The sequence below is a fragment of the Odontesthes bonariensis genome, chromosome 16 (assembly GCF_027942865.1).
Source record: "Odontesthes bonariensis isolate fOdoBon6 chromosome 16, fOdoBon6.hap1, whole genome shotgun sequence".
In the NCBI taxonomy this organism is placed as follows: Eukaryota; Metazoa; Chordata; class Actinopteri; order Atheriniformes; family Atherinopsidae; genus Odontesthes; species Odontesthes bonariensis.
This window is the reverse complement of record NC_134521.1, coordinates 25,106,840-25,129,916: the sequence shown is the minus strand read 5'-3', so window position 1 is coordinate 25,129,916 and position 23,077 is coordinate 25,106,840. Positions and strand designations below refer to the sequence as shown.

Here is a 23,077-nt window from a genome sequence, read left to right as displayed (position 1 = left end):
ACAAACCAGATCATTTCACAAAACAGATTTTTCTATTTTCACAACTATACTCTTATTTACAGTAATTGTTGCTGCTATTACACAGTGCATCCGTTTGTGTATCTGGCCTCTAAAATGAGACTTCTCTAAGTACTTCTAGAGATTGTCTCATTGACTTCTACCAGGCTCTTTAAGAAAACAGCAAACATACCATGATCAATCTGTACATCCGTGTCTCCCTCCTGATCATCTCCATGAAAGACTGCATACTCTACAGGCTGAGATGAAACAGGAGTTGCTAGTTCTCCACTGTAGCTCAGATGTTATGTGAAAGCTAATGTCTGTTAAGGCAGCTGGTTTAAAATCCAACCATTTCTTTGTTGTTGTTTGCTCTGAACTTACAGTGCTGATTGATTGTTACTGTTGTAATTTAGCAGCCTTTGCTCTGTTGGTTATTGCACAATCCCACTTTTCACACACTGTCATGTCACAAATTCTTTTTTTCTCAGACAAAGAAAAAGAATAGAAACTTATGTCACGGCATAATAAGAGTAGACAAACTAAACCAGTTTCATTCATTCATCCGGCAGAGCGAGATCTCCCCATAGCAGAAACGCCTTTCTCTGCTGCTCCATGAAAGGTTGCTGGGCGTGTAAGCTGTTTCAGCTGCATTGTGCATTAAGCGCATTATATGAGCTTTGAACTGTGTGAGAAAACAATGAGATCGTCCGTTACTTCTAAGTTTCTCTCTGGACATCCTAGTACAAGTAAATATAGCCTCAATCACTGCACATGTGTTGTGTTTTGCTTTATTTGAGTGTCATGTTTTTCAGATGACGCAGCAGTATATGTATTCTATCATAGCAGAAATCAGAGAAATGTTCTCTGAGTGACTGCGAGTTGATAGTGTTAATGGGCTAATTTTTAGTAACTATTTCAGACCCGGTAGAAAAATAAAGTGAATATGAGCAGCTTTATCGGGAGTTCAACTCTATTCATTTACTGTATATGTGTGAGGGAGTAGGGGAGTCAGAGTAGGAGACAAGAAAACATGTTAAAGCCCGGAACCGATCAGAATGCAAGTGTCTTGATGGTGTTCCCCCACGTATGTGCAGCACAAGTGCTATGGTTTACCCACCGAAAATATCAGTGGCATCGTACATTATAATAAAATTAGCACCATAGTTTTCACATGGTTTTCACAAAAACAATATTATCTAATTTCGTCCTTTTTAGATGTTCACAGAGAAACTGTTACAGTAGCTCTTAAGCTGCTGAGCCCCCCCCCCCCCCCCCACACACACATGTGTGAGTGTCACTCTTTTGTCACAAAATTAGTTTTGAAAGGCTTGTGTCCTTTCTCAAGAGTATAATGTTTAAAAAAAGTTTTCTGAGACGGGGGACGAAAGATCTTTTTGAATTGTCCCATTGCTTATTGACACTATTTTCCAATAAGTTTAGTATTTTATTCACATGATCTGTATGGAGTTGAGAAAGTCACTAAACCCAAAACCTATTCTGCTTGAGATTTCAAATTGTAAGCAGTTGTGTTGCTGCTGTTGGTGCTAAAAACCTGTCCAGTGTACTTGTTTCCTCAGAAAATTTGGTCAAGAATCGATAAGGATATTGATAAAGAACCATATTGATTAGATGCATCGATGATGTAATTGCTATCAATAAGATGTTATTAACTACTATCCCCCGTGAACACACCTAGTTTTAGTTATGAATCTTCACACAGTTTCTGCATTTAGCCCCAGATGTCCACAAAGTCACACATGGCTGAAGTTTTAACCTGCACAGTATTGCAGCTCTTTTGTCTCTCGTGCCTTTTTGATGCGTCACCCCTGAAATCATCTTACTCACAGTTGTAATCGCTTGCAGATGGTAGAGGTTTCACCTCAATAAGCAGTTTTTCTTCACACAGTCCTGCTGTGACCGCCGCGGCGACAGACCCATCTGTTTCTTACCAAGAGATGCTGCATCGCCATTATCCCGGCAAATAGAAAACATGACAAACTGCTTGCTGAGATGAACAACTGACAGTTTCTCTCTCATGTGGTCTGTTTTACTGCAGAAATGGAGGGTGAGGCACATTGATTAGTAAATGGGAAAAAAATAAACATTATATAAAAAGTCACTTCATGATAGGCAGTAGCATTTATCTAACAGTAATTTTTGGAATTGCTCAGATGAGATGGCCCCTAAAAAGCAGTGAACATGGACAGGTTTCTAATTTCTTAAACTGGCCTTAAAAAGAGTTATGAATCTGGGATTATTACAGCTTCACAGTAAACACCTATTTAATGCTGAGTCTTGGAAAACATTTCATCTAAATATTAGCTCAGCTCTTTTTCCCTGACATCATCATTAAAAAGCTGTTTGACTTACCCCTTATCACTGCTGTTTTTGATCGAAAAACTTTAGTTTGGAAATTTCCGGCTAAATCTGTTGGATACTGCAGAAGAAAAATAATAGTCAGTTCATGAATATTAAACTGAATGCAACAAAGTGTGAGACTGTTTGCATAGGCTTCATAGCCTCTGAGGTTAAGAAAATATTACTATTCTTTTGCAAATACTATAAATGACTGAGGGTTTCTGAGTGTATTTATTCAACTGCTCTGTTGATTTATGTAACTATATTTACAATATTCAGCCCAGTCTCAGCAGAAACTGTGTAAGTGTCATTATAGTAGTACAATATGACAGGATATATATATTTATATAATAGGGCTGGGCAACGATTAAAATGCTTGATCTAATTAATCACATGATTTCCCTGATTAATCGCGATTAATCGCATTTGTATGCAAAATCCAAAAAGGAATTCAAAAGTAGCGTATAGCTTTTAGCATTTAGTCTTATTTTAAATGTGCTGCCATATGAAGGAAAGTGCCATAACATTTGTTGTGCAAACACACTTTTAACATCAGCATCTTTATGTAGTTTTTATGTAGAAGCCTCGCTTTACGTGGCGTGGCGTGAGGGATATTGACGGGTAGGATCTCACCAAAACAATGAGGAAACCTGGAAACTAAATACTGACTGAGTGATAGGTGAGTGAGTGCAGCTGAGGGGAAAAACAGGTGAAGTGAATGAAGGTGGTGGCAAAGCAACAGAAACTATGGGGAAAACATGGCTAAACTAAATACCGGACCTGGACTAGAAAACTAAGGCATGATGGAAAACTAAAACATGGCAAAACTAAAAACTAAACATGGATTTAAAAACTAAGACATAATTAACACATAAAACACCAAACTAAAAACATGGGGAGAAATCCCATGGGCGTGACAACAGCCAATGCAGCCTTGTATTACCCAATAACAAAAACATTGCAGTGATGGAAAACAGTTTAAAAAATATAAAAGGATTTGCTCAAGCTATCAGAAGGTAAATAATTTGAATCCGCATCACCTCTTGGCATCTTGGCAGCATGATGTTCACCATGCACCACCTCCTAATGAGACTTGCTGCTCTGCTCTATCTCTTTAGCCAGGTGTCCCCTCCCAGCCCCGTGGCTTCACAATAACAGTGTGGCCTTTAGCTGTAAAAGAGACTTCCTTGTACTCACTCGCAGCCTGCTTTTTTAGCAGTGACACTTGCCCCTCCTTTCCCCCTTGGTGCCATCCTTTGAGGCAAATGTCAGCTAATTAAGGGTTACATGGTCGACCTTTCTCAACCCCACCCGGGCCTGCACCAGTCTATCTGGCAAGGCACCTGACAGCCAGGCTCTATGCTAACAGGTTGTCCTTGTCTGCAAAAGCCATAGAAAACACACATATTCACATACAGGTTTCTGTTGCCTTTGAAATGCTAAAGACTGCTGTGCTCCTCTAGGGCGGTAGACTTCATTAGACGTATCACTAACACTGAGGATGCATCTGTTGCAATGGATTCTCCAAAATGTCGTGTTTCACCAAAGTTTTTTGTGTGATATCTTTGATAGAACTATTTCTCAATTTGATACCATTGTCCTTTTTGTTCCTTGAAAAGCTGTGTGGTGTAAGATCAAACAGAGAAAGCCATACAAAAGAGAACCCCATCTTCATTTTAAGAGGAATAGAGGCAGATTACAAATCAAGTCACATTAAAAACTTACAGGTGAAAATGTTTAAGAATGTTATTGTGAAATTCCCAACCTAGTTAAATATTTATGACTGATTATCGTTTCACCGGTTGAAATGCTTTTTTGTTGCTTTGGTCATGCGTTCCAGAGCCGAGAGAACAGTGAGAACCTGAGAACACACTGTATCCTTCCACTCGAGTTGTAGTTTTATTCTGGAGCCACACAAGTGGATGCATACCAGAATATTTCTCTGTCTACATTTCTCATGTATGTATGCCTACCTGTGTTTGGTTTAGAGTTTATAATTTGGTGTGTGTAACCGGTCACAGGGATGAGGAAGGTGAAATGAAAAGAAGCATGTAAAGTCAAGTCAAATTTATTTGTATAGCACATTTCATGTACAAAACAATTCAAAGTGCTTTACATAAAGTAAAAGAGTGGAAGAGAGTGGAAGAAGCATTACAAATACATAAAATAATATAAAGAGAAACAAATAAAATAATTTAAATGAAATTTAAATGATTAAAAACAAGCAACAATCTAGATAAGTTAAAAGATAGCATGCAGATTTCATGCATAGACACATGAGAAAAGAAATGTTTTTAACCTGGATTTGTCTCCATTTGGTGAAAGTTTAATCTCCACTGGCAGTTTGTTCCACTTGTTTGCAGCATAACAGCTAAATGCTGCTTCTCCATGTTTAGTCTGGACTCTGGACTGGACCAGCTGACCTGAGTCCTTGGATCTAAGAGCTCTGCTGGGTTTATATTCTCTGAACACATCACAGATGTATTTTGGCCCTAAACCGTTCTGGGATTTGTTAACCATCAGCAGGCTTTTAAAATCTATTATGTGACTGACTGGAAGCCAGTGTAAAGATTTTAAAACTGGTGTGATGTGTTCAGATCTCTTAGTCCGGGTTAAAACTCCAGCAGCAGCGTTCTGGATGAGCTGCAGATGTTTAATGCTCTTTTTGGGAAGTCCAGTTAAAAGAGCATTACAGTACTCGAGTCTACTGGAGATGAATGCATGGATGAGTTTCTGCTGGTCTTTTTGAGAGAGAAAAATTCATTTAAACACATGAGACACTGGGAATACTGCAAGTGTCACAGACAATGTCATGGTATGAAAGAAAGAAAGCTGTGTCAAGGACAGATAAAGATCAGTGAGTAAAAGGAAAAAGAGGGAAATAATGGTGCCATGAATTGTTCTTTGAATTCTATGATTGTCATCAGGGACTTCAGCATTGTTGCCGGTGGCTTTGTGGAAATCCACAGTGTGTGTTTATCTGAAATGGTTAGAAATTCATCTCCCCTCCATTAATCTACTTTATTATTTCTTATTCGTGGGAACCAAGTACATTTTTTTCCTCTTTTGAATCTGGCATTGAAAAGAAAAGGGTTTATATGAACAATTAAATAAATGACGCATTAAAGAAACAAATGTGGCAGAGCCACAAAGATCTGTATGAAAATACAGAGAGAGAAAAATGGAGCCAGGACAGAAGATGAGGAAGCAGCAGAGGCTGTGACTTTGAAGAAGGGTCTCAGTCAGCACCTGCTCCTCTTCTCAGGTGTCTCAGCTACACCTACAGCTGGAGGTTGTATTAGATATTCATTTGTTTTCCCACACACACCTAGTACATACTGGCCAAGCACACGGTCATGATTAAGCTTTGGTATAAGGTATTTTATGCCCATTTTTTATACCCACTGTAGTGAAATGATTCATACTGATAGTGAGTCAACCTACTGCAAATTTACCATCTGGAAACTTTTCCATTTGATGACATGTGCATACAGTTTTTGATCTTAGTCTCTCTTGTTAATGGAATGCTGTTGTTTTTTTTTTCTCTTTTGCTTTGTTTTGTTTTTAAGACCCGTTAATGTGTGGTTTGTTTGGAGTAGGCAGAGAAGAACTGGGGAATTAATATGGGCCAACTAATCTCCCAGGCAGGACACAGAGAGAGGATCAGTGCCATCTACGGAAAGTGAAATGTCAGCAGCAGTAAATAAGACATCACAGCACCACCCACAACAGATTATTTACAGGTGAAATGCAGGAAGTGCGATGCAAACAAAGCTTTGTGAGCTAATTACAGGAGACATCACACAACTCAAGGTCTTTGTTGATTGCTACCTCATAGTAGGCACCATTCACTGTATCCTCCGACTTCTATCAACACAATAACTGTGGGGTTTTTTTATGTAACCTGTGTTTTTCAGCATCCTGATACAAAGGGCAGTGAATCTGAAAAACTTAAAACATCAATTTAACATAAAAAGGGTAATGAAGAAGATTTTTTGTGAAATAATTTGAGTGCATATTAGTAGATGGACACATTATTTTGGAACACTTACGTTGTTCCCCATTTATTTCCCTTTTTAATTGTTGAAAGAAAGTATGACTGATACTTGCTCACATGGAAGAATAATGAAAATGTATCAAGCTAAAAAATCATATCACCAAGGCAACTGGCTTTGTTTCCTCTTCACCAAAGCTTTGTTTCCAGTTATTGAACACCACTTAGGGATTTGTCACAGCCATATGTCACCTAGCCTATATCTCCACCTTCTGACAACACCACGCAGCCAACTCATTGCCAGTAAGTTAACATTTTAAACTTTTGCTCTAAATTTGTTTGACATTTGACTGGAAATTTAAGTATTGATAGAGGGTCAAAAGTTAAATACCTTTCTAAGTGGTAGGTATGACACCTAATTTTGCCATCAAGTGAAGCTGCTTATAATGACGATGATAGTAAAACAAGAACACTCTGGGAGCACATCCTCCACTAAGGCGAGTGCAGGATTTGGCAATTTTAACAAAAGAAAAAAGAAATGGTTCTTCCTTTGCCAAATGCTAAAACTTGTTAAATTTCATCAACTTCATCTGGGTAGTTTTTGTTTGAGCTTTAAAGCAAACAGATAAAGAAGAAAGCACCAATGCTCACAAATTTTTATTCAAATTACTAGCCATGACAGTTTACTCATCTTCTTTATTTATATATCAGACACAAGTGCATGGTCCATATCACAATATAAATACATAGTAAAAAAATAAATTGTAAAATAAAAGACAAGACAAGTACACAGCCATCAGGCATATAAGCACTCTCTCCAGTGTCGCCTAAGCTTAGAAGAGAACCTCACAGAGCTCTTAGTTGGATTTACTAAAGATTCAATTATACTATTTTGAGAGCAATCCAGTTGGCACATAAATTTATACATTGCATTTCTCAGGACTGCATCACATCCAGGGACATTGGAGTGTGCAAACAGGTAGCTGGCACTGGACCATCTAAGTAACTGCATCAGTAGTCTCATAGTGTCATTATATGCAACTGTGAGCTTCTGGTAGCTGTTTTTCTTATATTTCCACCACAAGTGGGCAGTATACATGGGTGTACAGAAGGCCCTGAACAGAGAGCATTTGATATTAAAAGAACACATACTAAACTTGCGAAGTAGCATATTAGCCTGGGCATACAATTTACGTCGTTGGCGGTATATATCACGATCATCACAGAGATCATCTGAAATTATATGACCAAGGTACTTAACTTCCTTGCACACCATAAGTGGACTATCACACAGATGGAAAACAGGGAATGTCATCTTCTTATCCTCTTTACTCCTCACTATCATGACATTGCTCTTCTTTGCATTGAATTTAATGTCATACAAAAGACCATATTGAGTGCATACCTTAAGAAGTTGTTGTAAGCCAGCACTACATGGGCTCACAATGGCCAGGTCATCTGCATACATGAGATGGTTAATCACAGAGCTACCAATTAGACAGCCTGTAGAACACAAACTCAGCTGGACTGATAAGTCATTCATATACACATTATATAGTGCAGGAGATAGAAGCCCACCTTGGCGGACACCATTTGATACGTGGAATGGGGAGGATATTCCACACCCCCATTTTACACGCATTGTCTGGTTTCTGTACCAGTACACTAGGATCCTAATGATGCCCTTAGGCACCCCTCTCTGCTGTAATTTCATAAATAACTTACTATGATTGATTCTGTCAAAAGCCTTAGAGGCATCAAGAAAACACATAAAAACAGTAGAGTTCTGGTTCAGATATTTGGCAACCATTTCCTTTAAAGCAAATACGCACATATCGGTGCCATGTTTCTTTTTAAAACCAAACTGATTATCTGCTGTTACTAGAAAAACATCAAGTAATGAGGACCCGTTCTAGAACCTTGGAGGGAATACTAGACAGTGCTATTGGTCTGTAGTTGTCTATACTATTCAGTTTCCCTGCTTTGTCCTTAAGAACTGGAACAAGCAATATAGACAAAAGTGACTCAGGTAGCACTCCATGGATAAGGAGCCCAGTAAAACACATTGCTAAAAGAGGACAGAGTTTCTTGCTGCCATACTTAAGGTGCTGTGATGGAGTGACCATCACTAGGGTTGTGGGTGTGTTCTGACTGTCACACCAATGAGCCTGGCTCTTTGGTGTAGTGGTCAGAGCCCCAGTTTAGTACCCAGAAGGCCGGGGTTCGAGTCCCGGCGGCGCAACTCTACTCCCCTTCGCTACAAATGGTGTCAGAAGTGGGATGGCTACCGTGAGGCCATCGGAAGCATACCCATTGTGTGTAAGCTGTAATTCCATGTGAGGGACCCCCAGGATTGGTGACCCCGGTGCGAGGGACCCCAGTGATGGGTGAAGCATTGATGATGGGGCACACTGGATGGGAGAAGCATGATGGGCTTCTGCGTGAGGGACACCATGAGTGTGTGAAGCGCACCGGTGTGTTTCCTGAAGGGGAAGGCGGTGTGATGGAGTGACCATCACTAGGGTTGTGGGTGTGTTCTGACTGTCATGCCAATGAGCCTGGCTCTTTGGTGTAGTGGTCAGAGCCCCAGTTTAGTACCCAGAAGGCTGGGGTTTGAGTCCCGGCGGCGCAACTCTACTCCCCTTCGCTACAGTGCTCAGCACAGATTTGATCCATGCCACATGCCTTATTATTATTATCTAGTGCTGATATTTCTTCAAAAATTTCTTCAGGTCTAATTACAAAGTTTTCAGTTGATGCTATTTACTTCAAAGGGATCATTCCTAATGCAATTAAACAGTTCTTGGTAATGCTTACGCCATTTCTCAACAATATTGTCAGTACCTGACACCCCTTCTATATCAGAGGGGAGAGAGGTTTTGCAGTTGTTCAATGCTTTAACCTCTTTCCAAAAGTCATAATAATCATTATTCTGTAGCCTATTAGCAAGTGCATCAGCTCTCATGGTGCTTTCATTCCTCTTGATAAAACGAAGAGTATATTTTAATTTAGCGTTTGTGGCCTTTTTACTCTGAAACAGGGGACCTTGTCGTGGCCTACCTGCATCACACCAAAGTTTAAAAGCCTCTCTGGCTACAGTATGTAGATCCCTAACATGTTCATTCCATCCAGGTTTGGCATTACTATGTATTTTACCTCTCTTTGTAGTTATAGGGGTGCTAGCTGCAGTAAGACTGCTGACAATGCCATCATACAAAGAGCATAATTCACGCCCATGGTCAGCATTCTTACAATTCATGTCCTGGCACAGCAATGAATTTTTAGGTAAATCAATTAGACCGAAGAGGTTGTCAGTAGAGGAGAAGTATTTGTACAATTCTTCCTCAGATACCTTTCACCAGTCTAGTTTTCTAGCATCACTTGCATCATTGTGTGGAACCAAAGCAGGAACATTTTCAACATTCAGTGTCATAGATATAGGCATATGATCAGAAATGGCCAAGTCATACTTAATCCCCATATTAACCACTGAGGAATGAGCATCTGCTGTGCACACCAAATAATCAAGCCAGGAAGTAGTTTGCCAAGCATCACTCACATAAGTAAAACTACTGTCAGGCAACAAGAGCCGGCTAGTTAAAAACAAATTATTATCATGACAAAACTCAGTCAAATCTCTGGTAAACAAGGCCTTGCTATCAGATAAGTCAGCATTAAAATCCCCAATAATGTATACACATGTAGAATCACAATCTTCAATAAATGACTGTAAGAAGGTCAGTCTGCTTAAAAATTCATCCTCTGACTGGATAGATTCATAGGGCATGTAAATGTTTATGATGATCATTCTTTTATTATCTACATTAATATCAAGGCCGATGGCCCAGTCCACATTCAGTCTCGTAACAGACACTATAGGGTCATACTTTTTGTTCCACAATATTGAAACGCCCCCCGGTATTCTACCACGCACAATCCTTGTGCTGAGGTCAGTGGTGGACTCACCAGCTCCGTGGAAGTCTTTGTGCAGAGCATTCAGTCTGCCCAGGTCTTGTTCTGGGAGCCAAGTCTCTTGAAGACAGAGAATGTCACACATATCTAACAAGCGGTTGACATTGAAATTTCTTGCTTTATCAGCATCGCTATGCCCAGTCCGCAGTCCACGGGAGTTGTATGAAGCAATCTTCATTCATGTGTTTTGCGATAATCCATTACGGTCCGCTCCTTCATATCTGCACCTCTGATCTCAGAAAAGTTGGACCCAACTGGGAGCGTCACTGGCACCGAAACGCCAGGCACTCTGCGTTGACGCGCCTCGTAATAGCGCCGAACAAACGAGCCCGTGGGCCAAAGTTCGGGGTCATACATCTCTGCCACCTCCTTACATTCCGCAGTGACTTGAAAGCCTCTCTTCTACATTTGTATCCTGTTTGTATTTGCATGCTTACGTTCATTATAAATGCACCAAAACACCAAAGCAAACTCCTTGTGTGCAAACATACATATATAAATAAATAACTCCCAAACTTCAGATTGTTTGTCAGTTCCTTTAATCCAAACTAAAATTCCCTAAGTTTTTTGTGATCTCTCTCCCCTGAGTTTAAGTCATGCTTAAGATTAGACAGTCTGCCAACTGTTTCTTTCATTTTCTTTTAATCAATGCTGTATACAAACTTTCTAAATAAAAAAAAGCAAATATGCTTGGACAAAGTTCTCATTGCAGTTAATGAAATGAAGATTGAATTGTCATCAAAGTATATAAAATAGAGTTAAGACAACTGGAACCCAACTATAGCCTGATACCTTTTGCCTACAAATAAATACATTTAAATAATAACATGTACTAACCCTGCTGTACTGTGTGTTTCCCTTTACAGAGACATCAAACCTGACAACATACTACTGGATGAGCACGGTAAGACCCTGTTACTCGTCAGATTTTTTTAATTGATTCATGCAGGGATGGTGTTCCCTTCCTTAAATGGTAACATGAAATTTAGAATTGACTTTCTAACTTTTTACCAGCCAAAATCCAATCCAGCAGCTTCTGACCAAGCATTTCACCAAACCTTCAGCCTGTGATGTGGTCGCCATATTCAGAGACAGGCTGCACAGTCATGCCATTACTGTATTCATTTGTTAAAAATATATATAACACAGAGAGTACACGCACAAGTCAATTCTTACATTTCCAAACTGTTGCTCTGAATTGGAACAACGTGACATTTAGAAACTTTTTTTTTTTATACAAAGAATAGGCTGAAATAAGAGGAAGTGATATCATAGGAATGTGCAAGACAAGATCATATCCATCATGTGACTTCTCCACTGAAAGAGAAAATCCAGCTCTGGACGATCAAGTAATCCTCAATCATTCAGCTGTTTCACACAAGTGGACATAGACTCATTAACACACATAGAGTCAGAAAATAGGCAGAGAAAGTGTGTGTGTGTGTGTGTGTGTGTGGTTACTGTCTGAGAGGAGAACATTAATTATACACACTATAAAATCTTTCATCAAAATGTTAATGAGGAGCAATATGAAGTATTTCATGTTTTGACTTGTACTATCCTACACAAACATCCTCAGATGCATCACGGTGTGCACATGTACCGAGCAAAACCAAATGTATGTGGACAGTTCTACATTTCTAAGACAAAACCATGGACACGAGTATGCTGACAGCATTTGCAAGCATTCCACAGCAAGAGCATAAGTAAAGTCAGCAAGATGATAAAGCTGCTGTCAGCTGAGGGTCAGGACTGGTTACACAGTTTCTTTGAGACCTCACTGTATGCTTAGGAATTAGGGAATTACAGGATAGAATAGGAGAATAATTTAGGAAAAAGAGACAAATAAATATATCTAGATTTGTACAGACAAATGATAAAAAATAAGTATTTTAATTATTCACATTTATTTGTTTATTGTTTTCTGGAGATATTTCTTCTAGAAATACATTTTCTTCTTAACAAATTTGAGGCAAGAAATAAGTAACATACAGTTTGTAATATAGCGATATTGTTTCAGACCACTCACTCAAAATGAGTACACAGGTGGGAGGATTCATTGTGTTGCCCAAGAAAAAACGAGGGGTTATTAGTTAGGATTATTGATGTTTATTTTCTGTATCAGTCTTAGCTGATTTAAAAGAAATTTCTATGGGATGTAAACTAAGTAACCAAATATACTGCAGCAAGATTTCTCTTGATTTGAACCCAAGGATTCTATGGTCTAACAGTCTGACTTCTGGCCATATGCTGTAATACTGTAAATTATGCACACACAAGCACACGCACACGCACACAGAGGCACACACCTGAGAAAGTCCTAAGATCCCAGAGGGCACTGGGCATCTGCTCTGGGGAGCTGGGGGGGTATGTAGGATGACAGTTCTGCTGTCACTAAAAAACTGGAAGCAGGCAGTGAAAGACAGAGTACAGAGGGAGACAGAGTTAGGCAAACAAGGAAGGACACAAGAAGAAAAAGTACAATGAGCTGACATTTCTATAAAGGCTTGTCAAAAATGGAAAAACTGAACAAAAAGAGAGAGAAATGTTTGAGACGGACAGAGATAAAGAAAAAGGGGAAAGACATAAAGGCAGCTTTTTCAGCTTAGAGCCTAATTTCCACAGTACATCAGATACCTGTGGTCTGTGTGTGCGTGTGTGTGTGTGTGTCAGTCCCTCCAACCACAGTAAGCACTTTCCTCCACTTCATGCACTCGGCCCACACTGTTTTTCTGCGCAGACCTGTGGTTTACCACCTCACTGAGGTCTGAAAAAAACAACAAGAGGCATCAGAGGGGGAAAGTGAGCTGTTTGCTCCTGCACATTTGAATTTTGCAAGCTTGAACTGACCAGTGTTCCTGTATTCCTCTGGGAGCCACTTCATATAGAAAAATACAATTTACTCATACACAAGTGATGTCCCTTTGTTAAACAGCATAGCCTGGGGTTGGTGGGAGAAGCTCAGAGTGCCTTTGTCTAGGTTATCCACTGTAAATGTGTGTTTTTCACAAAAACAGAGATAGTCCATGATAAGAATATTGTTGCTGCACCTACCAGTCTGTGTTATGGTAAGGCACTCATAGTGCAGGTGGCTACGAATCACAGCTTTGCCATAACCTTAATACCACCAACCTATTTCTGATCTGGTTCACCTAATGCAGCCTTAGCATCTCTGACCCCTCAGGCACGTTGTATTGTTTCACAGACCCTGTGCCCTTACTGCCATCAGAGTTTACATTTACATCTGAGTTCAGTAATGGCTGGATGGGTGGTTCATGAAACATCCTGATATAAGCCAGGACTCAAGGTTGCCCAGCAGAACAGTTCTCCAATTAATAAGATGATCACTGCTGACTTGGCAGTTGTTTGTGGCCTGTCGGTGTACAAATGCAAGTCAGCAGTGTATTGATATTGTCACTTGTATTTTTTTTTTCTCTTTCATTATGGTGATGTCTTCTTGCTATGTCATTGTCAGTTGAAAAATCTTAAAACACAGAGAAGAGTTTCATCTCCAGCGTATGTTGAAAGATGACGAGCATGCACCCAATGATGTCCACTGTACTGAAAGATAATTCATTTCTCTCAAAAGGAAAAATCTTTTATTATTGGAAGTAAAAATGTTTCATTATTTTTATTTTTTTCATCATTTATAACCCCAAATCACTGTCTGTGGAGGTTGTTCATCATGCCATTAACAAACGCAGGTTAAAGCTCTATCATATGTGAACATGATACAGAAAGGCTGCTGTATTCTGTGGGCCAAAGCTCCTTTAAAATGGGTTGAGGCACAGTGAAAAAGTGATCTGTGGTCATACTTATTTCAATTTAATTTGGAACCAGAAATGTACATACTGTTTCTCCAACAATGATGATATTACGGACATCTTTTTATAGGAGGACCTCACATATTTCTCAAATTTCCCTCGGGATTAATAAAGTATCTATCTATCTATCTATCTATCTATCTATCTATCTATCTATCTATCTATCTATCTATCTATCTATCTATCTATCTATCTATCTATCTATCTATCTATCTATCAATGCAACACTAAACCGCATGCAGCATCTATTACAATAGCTTGACTTTGTAGTATAAGAGTCTCTAAATCAGTATATGTTTTTGTGAGTTACTCAAAAAGATGAAAACCGTCTCGTTAAATACTATTATCTGACGGTAGGGACTGCACTGTATGAAGATTTATTTTTTCCTCAAAAAGTTTGGGGGGGGCATGAAATATGAGTCTGCACCCCCACTTTTAATATGTAGATTTAATTTACAGACTAAGAATGCCGAAGCGAGACGTTTTCTTCAGTTCAGGCGTACTTTAGTTATTAACAAAAGGAAAAACATACAGCGTGCGGTTTTGGTGAGTTACAACATGGCGGCCCACAAATACTCAACAAAAACTCTGACGTAATCACGTCATGTTCACCTTCCTGCTCCTAGAACATCTTGAGTAGTGAAGTCCTTTTAATGTAACTACAAATAAATGAAATTCAGTCTCCTTTTAACCACATATTCATCACATGAACTGTTTTCTATCAATATTAATGTTAACCTATATTTCAACTTGTATGAACTTATTTATTCTTCTCAAATAATGTCTTTGTAACAAATAAATTCTCAACATAATATAAGGCAAGCAGGTGCTACACTTGTACCATCGATCAAACACCTTAGGGGGAAAACATGTAATTGGATTAAATTATGTGTCGGGTTTATAACCCAGTGAAAGGCTGTAAAAACTGCTTTCTATTCATCGAATCTACTTTATGAATGAGGTCAATCAACCATCTCACATTAAGCTTATGAATAAAGTTCATGTAGGGATGTTTACAATTTTTTAGTGCACTTATATAAATTGGTTCCCAGAAATGGATGTTGAGACCATTTATAAACTAATTTGTGTATGTACAGTATAAATGTGATAAGTGTGTGGGGGGGGGGATTCTGAGGAACCGGTGAGAAAAGTCATACTGCAAACAGAAGAGACAAGCAGCAGAGTGACATAACCTATGGATCAAATCTCAACAGCTGTGGAGGTAATCCCAACAAAACATGTTAGATAACTAAGCCACCAGGAATCACACTGAGTCTTTGTTCTGCGGCCACACTCTGAACTCTGAAGTAGGGACAGTGGGAATCCACTTTTACTTAACACACCATGTAACCCATCAGCTCGAGCGATTCATTCACTGCATCTTACAAGCATTTCATAATCCCCACTGCTGGCTGATTTTTTTCTTATCGTAAAGCAATGTATTACACAATTTTAGTCACAACTTAAAAACTGTATTGTTTTTAATGCTTCACATCTGACCAAGAAGCAACACTGTGTTGTGCATTTCTGAGAGTATATAAGAGCTCAAAATGGGTCTTTGCGGGGTGACTACATTCGATAGTTGACTCCATTTAGCTTCTCACAGTAAAGTCTATTTTTTTTTTTCACCCTGACCATTTTAGAATTCAATTAGATGTATTTATTTGTATAGTTTTCATTAACTGCTAATCTCAGGGCACTTTACAGCACTAAAAGGGAAGAAAAAAACATTTGAGTACCAAGCCTGGTCAGTTTTTAAGTATTAAAACACATATCGAAGATTTTTTTTTGAATGTCTAGGTCAGGCCATGTTAAACGCTTCAGCGTGCTCTTTTTGAGAACTTTGAGGTGTATGAGATCATTAGCGTGCTGTCAAATCTTTGCTACCACAATTTGCTCGTATTTAATTGGATCCATTCTTCCCTGTTACAGTGAAATGGTTCCAACTATGGTATGGAAATGGTTGGCACTCGTTGCAGCACAGCCCAAAGCATGGCTGTTATATCCTACTGCTTGGCAATCGGACTGCCATTATTTTCTGGATATTCTGAGCAAGTGTCCTCCAAACATGCTTTTGCTCACTGCTTGACAAAATGTCATTTTAACTTCATCGGTCTTGAGAACATTTTTAGCATATGCATCTGGATTGGTGAGATGTTAATAAACTTCTGATGCTGAGTTTTGCACTGTGGAACCGGGAAGGGTTTTATTCTGACCACTCTGGAAATGAATAAAAGGTACCTGATAATGCTTTGCTTTTTTATTATAAACTTATGCTGCTTTCTTGACAGCTATTTTAAAGGAGCTGATTGTTGAGAGAAGATTTAAAAAGATTTGAAAAGTTTCAGTAGAGCTTGAACATTTATATCACCTGGCATTTCCAAATGAAAATGGTGAATAAGTCATGGATACAAAAAGCTAATTAAATTTGCAGATCTTTGTAAATGTTATGTGACAGCTCAAATTTCTCGTGGTGATTCAACTTTTGATAAGAGGCCCTATCCTTTCGTTCCTATCCAAAAAAGTAGAAATAAAAGACTATACTAAACTAGCTTGAGAAGTGAAGCAAACCAAATGAATCAAGCAGTGTCCTCTGTCCTATTCCTTACATCTAACGGCTGATCAACCATCATTTAGCATGTTTACATCACACTAGAGAAAAAAATCATTTTTGTTAGTCCAACCAAAACCAGACTTTTAAAATGCATGTAAACGTGTTAGTCAGCCTGAAATCATACAAAATCAAAGCGTTCAAAGCTGGACTCCAACTATATAATGCGGTTGAGGACCGACTCACTCCCACATGTACATGCTCAATAAGACTCAAAAGAGTCTAAGTCGATATAGCTATATATATCGATACAGCTGTATTCCAAATAAAGCTGCTCTTTTTCACATATTTCTCTGTTTCTTTTGTCTTTAAATGCGACAAAATTTGTGAATGAAAATCAGCCCACTGAGACTACGTGCCAACTCTCTCTCTCTTTGCTTAAAGCACTGCCCAACTGTCGCTCCTCTCTAATAAAATCCTGATTTTATTACCGCAGCATCATTAGATCAAATCACAATTCAAGTAATTCAATTCATTCAGATATACTTACATGTAAGATGATCTCCCACAGACAAAGTAAGCGGCTTTTTTCTAGTTTTTTCACTATACTGTGACTTTAAAACCCAAAGCTCATATTGAAGAATGTTGCAAAAGCTGCTCACACAAATGGGAGAAGGGCGCACTACAGGAGAGGAGAAGACACTTCTTGAGTATTCAGGCCCAAAGTCAGTAGCTTTTGTATTTTCTTTCTGTAATACAGTCACGCATTCATCCGAACAATCATTCTGGAGCAAATACACTCTTCCACTTTCACTCACCATGACATTGACACAAACATACATATATGCACACACATATAGTACATTCAGCTCATTAGTGTGTGATCAGTGAGCATGGCAAAGACTCAAGGCCATCTAGCTGCATGGTGAGACACAGGTCAGTGGTTCGACATTGGAATTTACTGACGTTGCTTATCCACCTCCCTCATAGTATCAATAAAGCTCCAGTTAATTTCCATTAGACTTTGTTAACTATATATATGTATATATATATATATATATATATATATATATATATATATATATATACTTTGATCCTCATTTTTTTCACTATTCACATAAGCTGCAAACAAAACAGATAATAGGAATGATTGAGCTGGTTAGATTTCACTTCTGAAGACAAATACTGCAATGTTAAGACTCATGGCCACTGTACATTGCATGTTTTGGCAGCAAAGGAGGGACCTTCTCAATATTTGACAGGTGGTCAGAATGTTATGACTGATGAGTCTGTCCATCAAGATACAGTAACAGTAATCTCTCTCATCTACAGGGCACGTCCATCTAACAGACTTCAATATCGCCGCCATCGTAAAGGAGGACCTAAAAGCAACATCTATCGCTGGAACCAAACCATACATGGGTAAGAAAAATAACATTTTGGAGGGGAGGGGGTTGGGTGTCATATTTAATGCAGCCACCTTACACTGAAAAGAATATCTTCCCTTTTTTGTTTAGACAAGTGGTCATAGCTCCTCCGTTTGTATTCACAAAACAGCTACACACCTATTGGCATACTGTAATAATTAATTAGTGAGTGGGAGAAAAACCCTATACTTTGTGTTTAGGAGGGATTTTCTGCATTCAGTAGCATGTTTTGTATCCACTATTCTGGTAACATTTCTCAGACACTGAATCTCCTTGAGGGTGAGCAAACATATATTTGAAAGTGATCTATGTCCTCAAAGATGGAAATGCAGAGGCCTAATAACACTTACAATTCCTTTGATAAGTATGCGTCAACATTTGTTAAACTATATTGGATTTTCTGATTGATGTTTCTATGCGGAGTAAAATTGCAAGCGTCTAATCGTTCACAAACAGCAAATATTGCATGCAGACCAAAAGTCGTGACGGATATTAACTCAAAAGTGACCAGAGTAAGAATCTTAGACTTGTGTTGCTTTACAAGATCGATAAAACCATTAATGTGACTTAAGTTTTTAAGGCACATTCAGTTGTTCTGCCACTAGAAAGCACGACTTATCCACTAATGTGGATTCAGCTCCTGATATACCAGATAGGGGCTAACAGGATTTCAGGGGGATATAAATGACAAGGACGGGCATGTATTTGTTTGTGTATGTGTCTGTGTGAGTTCTGTGTGTTTTTTGGTGGTGTGTCTAAGTTTTGACACTTTTAACCTTGTGTGGCAAGCTTTAAGCTAAATACTGTGGTATAACAGGTCTCTCATGGGTATATATATTAAAAAAATCCTGTCTCTCAAAGGTTTCAATGGATAAACATTTTTCTCCCTAGCATGAAAGAACTCTGTGGGCATGTGTGTGCAAGAGCAGATGATTTACATCCATAGAAGGATTCTGATAAAACAAGTGTCCTTCTGCAAATTATTCATGACAACACTTTATTTGGGTCTAATGTCCAAACTACCACCTTTATCACTTTTTACATAAAAGTGGTGATACTTATCTGTTTCAGATGTAACAACATTCCCATAAACCTTTCTACACCCATAGCCTCCTCAAGTACTATGTATATTTTATCTTTGCCAACTGTCTTGAGTATAACTGCAGAATGTCTTATCTAATATAGGGTCAAAACGATTAGAAAAAAATTATGAGGGGATTCACTGAGTTAGAATGCACTGAACTAGGCTACGCCTCTCTCTGCTGTATTTACCATTTGACAGAGGGGGGTTAAAATGCCCCAATTTTAAGTTATATTATTGGGCTACACAGTTGAGGACAATCAGGCTTTATTTTGCAGTGAATGATAAACCACACTGGATAGAAATGGAGTCACACAACTCAAATCTGGCTCTTCCAATGTTGCTGTATTCGGACATTCCAAAGAAATTACAGAAACACATTACAAATCCTATTCTGGGAAATATGATCAAGGTCTGGCAGGATGTTAGAAATTATTTCAAGGAACCAAACAGTTTATCTCGATTCAGCCCGATATGGGGTAACCAGCAGTTTGTTCCAGGAAGGGCAGATGGAACATTTAAACTATGGTCAACATTGGGCCTTAAAAGAATTGGTGACCTTTACTCACCAAATTCCGATACACTTTTATCATTTGGAGAGTTACAAACCAAGTTCAAGCTTAATAAAAAGCACTATTTTAAATTTCTTCTACTGAGAAGTTTTGTTAAAGCAAATCAGAGTAATCTTAACAAGCCTCCCCTTACATTACTTGAGAAACTACTGACTCAAGGTGGTTCAAGAAGGGGCACTATCTCTGATTTCTATAATGTATTGACTTCTGAATCAACCGGGGAACTCAAGCAATAAGCTTTCGAACTGGAATACAGATCTGTCATCAACTATTACTGACTAAGACTGGGAAAGGGCCTGCACAAAAATTCATACAATGTCCATAAATAGCCGTCTTAGATTGATACAATTTAAATGGCTGACGCGAGTTTATGTCACACCGGTGCACCTGAATAAATTCAACAATAACTTTCCAGACGTTTGTGTAAAGTGCCATTCTAAGGGGACTTTAATACACTGCATGTGGGAATGCGGACAAATTAAGGCGTTTTGGAAGGAGGTGAAGGACACAGTTGAAAAAATTCTCTCAAAGCAAATCCCATGGGATGCAAAGTTATTCCTGTTAGCTTTATACCCCGAAAAACATAATTTTAGTAAAACAGAACGCACCTTTATAGATATAAGTTTATTATCTGCAAAGAAATGTATAGCTCTTGCCTGGAAAAATGTTAATAGACCTAGTACCTCCCAATGGTTAAGCCAGCTGTTGTCCAACTTACCACTGGAAAGAATAGCATAAATCAGGAAATCCAAACAATACCTCTTTGAGAGGGTGTGGGGTCCTTTCATTAATTTTATTAAGCAATCAGACTTGACGGTAGGATTACAGGACTAGACCTGCAATATCGAGTCTACCGGTAAAGCCCAGATAACCTTAGTTAGAGAAGCGATGTTTTTGGGGATTATTTTTATTTTTATCATTTTTATTTTTATTTTTTTATTTTTTATTTTTTTTATTTATTCATTTTTCTTTCTTTTCAGTTTTTCTGCTGGTTATATCACCTTCACCTTGTTCTTGTCCCCTGGACGAGTAGAGAGGGAAGGGGAGGAGGGTGGGAGAGAAAGGGGAATTAAACAGTGAAAACCTTGTTCAGTTTGTTGTACGTTTGTATTTTTCACTGTGGAAAATTTCAATAAAATATTTCTGGAAAAAAAAAAAAAAAGAATGCACTGAACAAGATCATTTGTGTGCAGCATCTGTCTGCAACATCCCTGGTCTGTCTGAATAAAACCATGATGGAACATTTAACAAACAGCAAATAGAATCTGTCTCAATAGTTTAAAAAGAAAACACAGACAGATGAGCCAATTGGTTCTGGGTTTTCTGTGTCTGAAAGGGAATCACTGTTTTAAATTAAGAGAGCGGAAAATGCCATCATGTAATTGTGTTGAACAAAATGTTCCTTTCCTCAGCTCCCGAGCTTTTTCAGTCCTTCGAAGGGTTCCACCCTGGCTACACCTTTTCTGTCGACTGGTGGTCGCTGGGGATTACAGCCTATGAACTACTAAGAGGACAGGTAACATAAACAGTCAGTGCACCTCCACCCTGTCCCCATCGCAGCTCACCTCAGTGTAGGCTGGCACACTTACATAAAGTTAATAATGCATATGACACTGACAAGACTGCTAAAAAAAAAAAAAAAAAAGTCCTGGCTTTAGAAAAACTGATTCAAAGAAAATCCTCAATTTAAAGGGATAGTTCAGCATTTTTTTAAGTGGGGTTGTGTAACATACTTACTGCTATGAGTATTTAGTACCTTGCCTGCAGGCAGTGGTCAGAGTACTGTCTGTTTAGACAAGCAGGAGGAATTATTATGGGGGAGTCATGCTTAACTAACCACTCAGAGTAGGGACCAAAGAAAAATCATTTTCACAAACTAAAGCAACTCAAACCTCAAACATTTCATTGCGGCTCAGTGAACAGTGTCCCTGTTGTATCAGACCGTTGTTATCTTTGTGCATGCAGTGACACAGAGTAACACAGATGTTTTACAGTCACGCTTTCACTGAACTGCTACAAAATTTTGGTTTATACTGTTTTAGATGGCGAAACATTCCCAATACTTTGGTCCCTACTCTTAGTAGCTGTTCATTGGTCTCTGCTTCTCCAAACAGACACTGTCAGACAGTGCACTGACCACTGCCTACTGCAGGTAAGGTACCAGCTGCTCATAAGTGAGTCACGTGGTTAAGTCCACTTAAAGAAACATGAACTATCATTTTAAGTTACTGTGTAATATATTTGAATGTTTACTCCTGAATTGCTCCAGGAGAATGACAAAACAGAATATGAGTCATTCCAAGAGCCACATAATTGAAATGGATCATTAAGGTATTACTTATTTCATTCATGCTGTTCCCATCTGGAGGAGTTTAATTCTGATGTCACGGAAATAACACAGGACAAATTGTTTTTCACTCTGTGTTCTTAGAGCTGAAAATCAAGCTTTCACTCTTTGTTTGTAGCCTGGGAATTCCCATGCTGCTTTGCGCGCGATTTCATTCTCACTGCAAAGGCAGCCTGGAAACCACCGCCCTTATTTTTGCCTGAGTTAGGGAACCAATCACAGAACGGGGGGGGGCAGCAAGACGATGACGACGTCTATGCGCGACACCGAAGCTTGTAGAGTGTTAATCCAACATGGCATCGGACACAACGTTACCGCTCGATGCAGCCTTAGAAAGTGTTTCGGAGTAGCTTAGAACGCAAGTTTACTTTTAAAAAAGAGCAACGTTTGGCGTTGAAAGATTTCATTGCCAAGAGGGATGTATTTCCTCGTCGAATTTCTGTTGCTCTACATACGTCATCTGGTATAAGTGATACAATTGGCTATGAATCGCGCGCAAAGCAGCATGGGAAGAACCAGACGCAATTTGATAGACATTCGTAGCGCCCAATAAACGGCTCTAGGCATTCGTAAACCACGCCTCAAATACGAGAAAATGCACACCTAGTTCCCAGACCACCATCTCATCGAGATGTGGACGCGTCAGCCAGGCTACTTTGTTTGTGGAGTCAAGTCAAACTGCATCTGCTGAATTCTCTTACATATTTCAACATGGTGATTGTACATACAACATTAGGACCTATCAACAGTTAATGACATCCTAAACTGGTCTTGAGTCATTAACATGTTAGTGTGACATGCTCACACTGTCTTGCTTCATCACTTTCTCTTACGCCCTCTGAAATGCATTCTGTTCTCTACCTGATCCTAACTTGACCCTTCCATCCAGCTTAATTAACCTCAAATCCTTCCATTATCCCTTCTTAAATGTTTTGTCCATTCTGTCCTCTT

The 23,077-nt window shown here is 38.9% G+C and overlaps 1 protein-coding gene across 2 annotated transcripts in view; it reads left to right on the top strand.

The window, feature by feature from the left end:
* The window catches only part of stk32a (serine/threonine kinase 32A), a 91,941-nt gene that overhangs the window by 46,395 nt on the left and 22,469 nt on the right, over window positions 1–23,077 (top strand). For both annotated transcript variants that reach the window (XM_075486691.1, XM_075486692.1), the window contains 3 exons: window positions 11,191–11,228; window positions 18,032–18,121; window positions 21,192–21,295. In XM_075486691.1, coding sequence (XP_075342806.1) covers window positions 11,191–11,228; window positions 18,032–18,121; window positions 21,192–21,295 — 232 coding nt within the window. The remainder of the gene's footprint in view (window positions 1–11,190; window positions 11,229–18,031; window positions 18,122–21,191; window positions 21,296–23,077) is intronic.